Below are 6,606 nucleotides of genomic sequence, written 5' to 3'. Positions count from 1 at the left end.
GCCCTCACACCTTCTTTTGAGGTGTCTTCTCCTGTCATTATGAGACGATTTGAACTTGGACCCATATCATGGTCCTCACACCATCTCCTAAGGTGTCTTCGTCTGTCGTCATGAGACGGTCTAAACTTGGACTTATATAACGGTCCTTACACCTTCTCCTGAGGTGTCTCTGCCCGTCTTCATGAGATGGTCTAAAATTGGACTCATATCATGGTCCTCACACCTTCTCCTGAGGTGTCTCCACTCATCGTCATGCGGCGATTTATACTTGAGTTCCTTTCATGGCCCACACACCTTTTGTCTGAGGTGTCTTTGTTCATCATAAAGCAGTCACATCCTCCTTCATCGAGGATGTCTTCAGTGACTAAGATTCTATATCACCATGTGGACTTGGAAGAGTTCATTGCCACTGATCACATAGAAAGAGAAAGTTGCGGTATACTCCTCGCAATCCTCCACCTCGATTTCTATGTTTGGAGCTTCTATGCCTTTTCTGCTTAACAGCTCCACCCACACCAACTCCCTTTGGTGTCTTCGCCTTTCATCATAGGCAGTCGCCTTTTATCACAGGCCTTTGCACCCCCTCAATTAGGTGCATCTACAACAGCTCATCTTTCCATCCTTGCATGCATTGGAAAGGTCCTTGCTTGTTGTCTTTATCAAGAGCACAAGAGACTTCCTGTTGTACAACCTTCACACAATCTCTGCTCTGAGCTTCATCTAGGAACACTTCTTCTCCTTGCACCTGCTGTCTCATTACAGTACCTCGTTGGATCCTCCGGGTAATCTTGCACAATCTCCATGTGTCCTCGTGCATTTTCTATTCTCCAGATTTCTCCCTATTCCTTGCTTATGTTTGACAGTAGCTCATCCTGTCATAACATCTATCCAAGTCAAAATAGGGTGCCAATCTTTATCCCTTTGCTGTATTGCTCTTCCATTATTAGGGTCTTCATCAATTCTCCCCTCGAGAAATTACAGTCACCGAATCTAACTTCCTTGGAGAAATCACCACTCCATCATATCCTTGATCATACGAAACCCAACTGTTCCTTTGTGTCGTCATCCTACTAGTCTTTAATAGTTTCATAACAAACTGTCATATATACGAAAATAGTACCATATGGATAATCCTTCCATTAAGCAAGTTCCCAGGAAAGATTGGAGGGGTCACAACGGTCCCGCTTAAAACCCAATCTCCTAGCCAAAACTTCTTAGGCCATATCTATCCATCGTACTGTCTTTTTGTATATACAACCATTGCATTCGAAACGATCAAATTAGCTGGAAACAAGTCTGAAATTGCCCAAATCGCACTTCAGACGACTAAGATTTGATCAAAACAATTCTGGCCTGATAAACGGCTCAGATTCAATCTCAGAATCGGTTGCATGTAGACTCTGCCACACAGAATCCTGTCCCTCGGCTCGGCTCCAACTCAACTTGAAACGGCTTCGAATCTGCAAAATCTAACCTTACAGATGCGTCCGGAATGGCCAAAAATGTTAGAAACGATATTGAGATCACTCGAATCGGACTTCAGATGGCTCAGATTTAAACAATCAAACTTTAGGATCACTGGACGCTGCAGATGATGCCACTTGGCAGGAGGAATAGTCCCTGCACCACACTGGATCAAAACTCAGGGAGCTGACGTGGTTGTGATGACGTGTCAGCCACGCGGGACATATAGGGTCAACCAAATCTGACGTGGCAGTCCTAGGGGATTTTTGGTGATGTGGCAGAACGGACGTGGCTGGTGACATGGTAGTTTGACTGGTCAGAGTGTTGATGTGTCAGGTGACGTGTCTGATGACTGTGCAGAACTGCTGACGTGGACAGTCACCCCCGCCAGCGTGTGCAGCGGTTTTCGGCATCCGATTTCGACGCGGTTTTCACCAATGGCTTCGTCTCTTCCTCCTCTACACAGTGGTATAGTCAAAACACAATTTTGACAACTTTTATTTTTTGAGAAAAATCAAACATCACTTTAAACCAAAAGCTCTAATACCAATTGTTGGGAATTCCGACCGGTGATGTACTGATATTTGCTAATAGGAGGTCAAACACACTGACACAATATTTAACGTGGTTTGGTAAAACCGCCTACATCCACGGGAGAAGCCATTGCATTATGTAGGGAGAGTATAAGATTTACAACAATAAAGGAGGAGGAATCATCCCCTCTTTCATAACTCTCAACCTCACTCTATTTCTCTCTTTTAGTGCTGCAATGATAGCCCACTCTCTCCTACATTTCTCACATCTTTGGCTCTTTTCTTCCTCTCATGTTGCTCTGTCACATATGCCTCTATTTATAGGCATTCATAGAGGTTATTCTTGGTTTGTTGTCAACATTGGTGGCTACCAACTCTAGCTCATTCAACAATGGTGGCTACCAATAGTCAATGGTTTGTGCCATCTATTTGTTGCACATGAAATGGCAACCAACCTAACATTACAATTAAACAAGAAAAAAAGGGTCCAAACCTATGAAGTAGAAGATCATTGTTTATTGGATTAGTACTTTGAAATCCTAAAGTCGTTTTGTTATTAGAACAAAAGGGTAAACCCACCTTTTGACTTTGTAACGTAGAAGCAGAGTATCCAACTTTGAGCCATGAAGACAGTCTGAGGCGAATTAAGTGATATAATTCGCTACAAAAATCAAATTGGAATTTGCTCAAAGTTCTTATCAAGTTCAACAGTAATCTGACAGATGGAAGCGTAATACTAATTGAAAACAGAAACATTACAAGCATGAAATCTCAAATGACAAGGGTTTTTGTAACGAGTTGAAGACAAAAAAAAAGATAGGCTAAAATTGTCTCCTGAAGCTCAAAACTAATGATTTTATTTGTTCTTGTTTTTTAAGCCATTGATAGTGTTCTGGCATACTCTGTCTTTATACATCATCTCCGCCCTAAATTTCTCCATTCTAACAAGTCCATGTTTTAATCAATGCATTTTCTTCCTTCTTCCTTCTTTTTTATATAAATGGAAACTGTCTGACATGCATGTAGATATCTTATTGGTTGGGTTTTACAATTTACACTTTCTAATTAATTAATTTATAAAACCAGGCGTAAATCACACACAAACACATATAAGATATTTTTTTCTTGCACCAAATTCATTTTGATGGGATAGAGATTGATGCAGTGGAATCTTGACTTCACAGGTCTACGAAGAAGAAACACACAAGTGCAAGTGGATGATGAGATTTAAGAGACTTGTCAGAAAATCAAAAGTTCGAACAAATGACTTCCCAAGTCCACGAAGAACAAAGCAAAGTAGCTTACAAAACAAGTTGGAGGAACACCCCGTTCCACAAGAGTTATTTTTTACATTAAAGAGTTTGTGTTGGAAAATAATGAAAATGATTGTAGGGCCCAAGATCAAATTAATTGCTCAAACGGTAATCACAATTTTTTTTAATTATGTTAAATTTTTACATTAAAGAGTTTATGTTGGAAAATAATTTTTAATATTAAAAGTAAGCGGGGTTTGTTATTTATTTGACTTTAAATATGTCAATTAATCATGTTTTACATCAAATAATTTAATATTACAAGATTAACTTTAGTTAATCAAGTAATTTAACATATAGATAAATTTAACATAAAACTTGTTTTTTTAGCAAGCCATTGATATTGTCTTTTGTTTTTAATTTTATTGGCCCGCACGGTGTCTATGATGGTCATCTCTGCCCTAACTTTCTTCGTTCAAACACATCAATAATATTCTAGTCAATGCATTTTCTTCTTTCGTAGTTATATAAATATATTTATAAAAAAGAAAATGAATTTGTTTTGAATGGACTAATATATATCATTCAGATTAAGAATCCAACAATAATTAATATGGAAGTAAATCAGCCTAAAAGATATTTCTTTCTTCAACCAAATTAGCAACAATTGATGATGTCGATAATATATTGGGAATCTTGACCGACTTCACAAGTCTACGGAGAAAAAGAAGTGCAAGTGGATGGTGAAGCTACCGGGAAATCACTTCATTCCATGAAAAACGTTGAGGAAGAAATTTTTGTATTCCACAAGATCAAATCAAGTGTTCACAACACATGACTTTCCATGTCTCAGAAAAACCAGAGTAGTTTACACAACAAGTTGAAGGAATTAACTTGATGCAGACAGTGATTGTGGAGCCTTAGACTTGATGCATCTATTGGATCCTCATAAATAAGAAAAAAGACAACCACTCACATTGACCTGGTGCATCTAGTGGAACTTAATATGTCAAAAAATAAAATAATGAATTTTCTTAATCACAAATTCACATATGGCTTTTTTTAGTATTGTTGGTTTTTTCCAAGTTTAATCACAAATCCACATGTCAGTGGGTATATTTAGTATTGTAGTTTAATCACAAATCCACGGAGTAGCTTCTTTTTTTTTTCATTTTTACTGACTGTATGAAGAGAGCCAAGGTGTACACAGTCCCAAATACTGACTGTAGTATTCACAGTCCCAAATACTGTGCTCATTAACATTAACTATTTATTGAAAAGTTGATTTAAATTGAACAGAATTTATATGTCAAACTTAGTATAAATAGGACCTCTATGGTTGCCCGAATGCACATATGACATAACAAACAACAATATTCTACGTAGTACTTCATAGAATTATTCAAGATGATGATGAAAAAAATGGGGGCTTGGATGTTGCTAGCATTATTGACTTTGGTTGGCGACTGGTGTGGTCGTTGTTATGGGTGCTTGGAGCATGAGAGAATTGGTCTCTTAAAGATCAAAGCTTTGACCAATCCAAACAGCATTTACATGGGAGATTGGGTGGAGTACAGTAGTAATTGTTGTGAGTGGTCTGGGATCGAATGTGATAACACTACAAGGCGAGTGGTCTGGCTCTCTCTTTCGGGTGCAAGGGATCAGAGTTTGGGGGATTGGGTTCTCAACGCATCTTTGTTTCTGCCTTTTAAAGAACTGCAAAGGCTTGCTTTGGTTTATAATGGACTGGTTGGTTGCTCTGAGAATCAAGGTCGGTTCAATGCTTCTGTTCTTGTAATCGTAAAGTAAATTCATATCATTGTGTGAATCTTATACTGAGATTACGCTGATGAAGTGGCTAGCAGGTGTTTAATGTCAATTATCTTGCTTTGATGTGTTTCTCTTCCAGGCTTCGAAGTCCTATCATCAAAACTGAGGAAACTGGAGGTACTTGACCTAATTCTGAACAAATTTAATGATAAAAGCATTTTATCATGCTTCAATGGGCTTTCATCTCTCAAGTCTTTGTACCTGTCAGACAATCAGCTGACAGGATCAGGTAGCTTCTATGGTGACCGTTTAATTATTTAGCTTTGAAACATTTTATTTTCTCCTTGTCATATGATTTAGCTTCTATGCATTTATTTCCTTCCAGTATGCTTAATTTTGAGAAACATCATGCAGGTCTCAAGGTCTTGTCATCAAGGTTGAAAAAGCTGGAGAACCTTTACCTGCGTGGGAATCAATGCAACGATAGCATCTTTTCATCTCTAAGTGGGTTTTCATCTCTCAAGTCTTTGGATCTGTCATACAATGAGGTGATCACAGGATCAGGTACCTTCGATGGTAACCGTTTAATTATTTAGCTTTGAAACATTTTTTTTTCTCCTTCTCATATGATTTAGCTTCTATGCGTTTATTTCCTTTCAGTATGCTTAATTTTGAGAAACATCATGCAGGTCTCAAAGTCCTGTCATCAAGGTTGAAAAAGCTGGAGAACCTTGACCTATTTGGGAATCAATGCAACGATAGCATCTTTTCATCTCTAAGTGGGTTTTCATCTCTCAAGTCTTTGGATCTGTCAGGCAATCTGCTGACAGGATCATCTACTGGTATCAATAGTAAGTTGCATTCTCTTAAGAAAATTGAGGACTTTAGTAATTAATGATAGCATTAATTTCATCATGTTTGACTGAGCTTTCATCTCTAAAGATTTATATATAAATTGTTTTTCTAATAAGACCGGAAGAGATCAAAATTAGGATGATTAAAGGTATATATTGTTACAGCTGTTATTATGGTCACTGTTAGTGCAGATTAATTAGGGTAGCTGGCAGATGCATGGACACGTGTTAGAAGTTGTTAAGATACGGTTAGAGTTAGTTAACAATATAACACGTGTAATGCATGTGGGGAAGTTAGTAATGGATTACGCACGCAAGAAATGACAGAAGATTATATTACAATACACAAAATGGATACTTTCAGGCTTCAGGGTTGAGGAATTTGGAGGAACTTTATCTGGGTGACAATAAATTGAACGACAGCGTTTTATCATCTCTCAGTGGATAGGTTCACAGGATCAACTGGTCTCAATGGTAAAGTTGTAAATCATTCCTACCTCGGATGGCATTCCCTAGTGAGGTTTACTAATTACACGTGTATTAACCCTTAAGTAATTGTTTGGATGAAGCCTTAAAAAGGCTTTATATAATTAATTCTTTAACGAGTGAAATAATTTGAAACTTACATCTACACGCTATTAAATTTTGTTCAATTTTTTAATTTTTTTTAAAATAAATGAAGGTGAATATTTAATTAATAAAATTTTAATATCATATGAAAACTTATTTTAA

The 6,606-nt window shown here is 37.5% G+C and overlaps 1 protein-coding gene across 1 annotated transcript in view; it reads left to right on the top strand.

The window, feature by feature from the left end:
• The first annotated feature begins 4,591 nt into the window (after nucleotides 1-4,591).
• Nucleotides 4,592-6,606, top strand: part of LOC105115451 (LRR receptor-like serine/threonine-protein kinase GSO1) — a 91,794-nt gene continuing 89,779 nt past the window's right edge. The window contains exons 1-4 of the mRNA XM_011012336.1: nucleotides 4,592-5,021; nucleotides 5,160-5,321; nucleotides 5,435-5,584; nucleotides 5,710-5,871. Of these exons, the coding sequence (XP_011010638.1) occupies nucleotides 4,673-5,021; nucleotides 5,160-5,321; nucleotides 5,435-5,584; nucleotides 5,710-5,871 (823 nt within the window). The 5' untranslated portion in view covers nucleotides 4,592-4,672. The remainder of the gene's footprint in view (nucleotides 5,022-5,159; nucleotides 5,322-5,434; nucleotides 5,585-5,709; nucleotides 5,872-6,606) is intronic.

The sequence above is a fragment of the Populus euphratica genome, unplaced genomic scaffold (genome assembly GCF_000495115.2).
Source record: "Populus euphratica unplaced genomic scaffold, PopEup_1.0 scaffold703.1, whole genome shotgun sequence".
Classification (NCBI taxonomy): domain Eukaryota; kingdom Viridiplantae; phylum Streptophyta; class Magnoliopsida; order Malpighiales; family Salicaceae; genus Populus; species Populus euphratica.
This window is presented reverse-complemented; position numbering and strand designations above follow the sequence as displayed.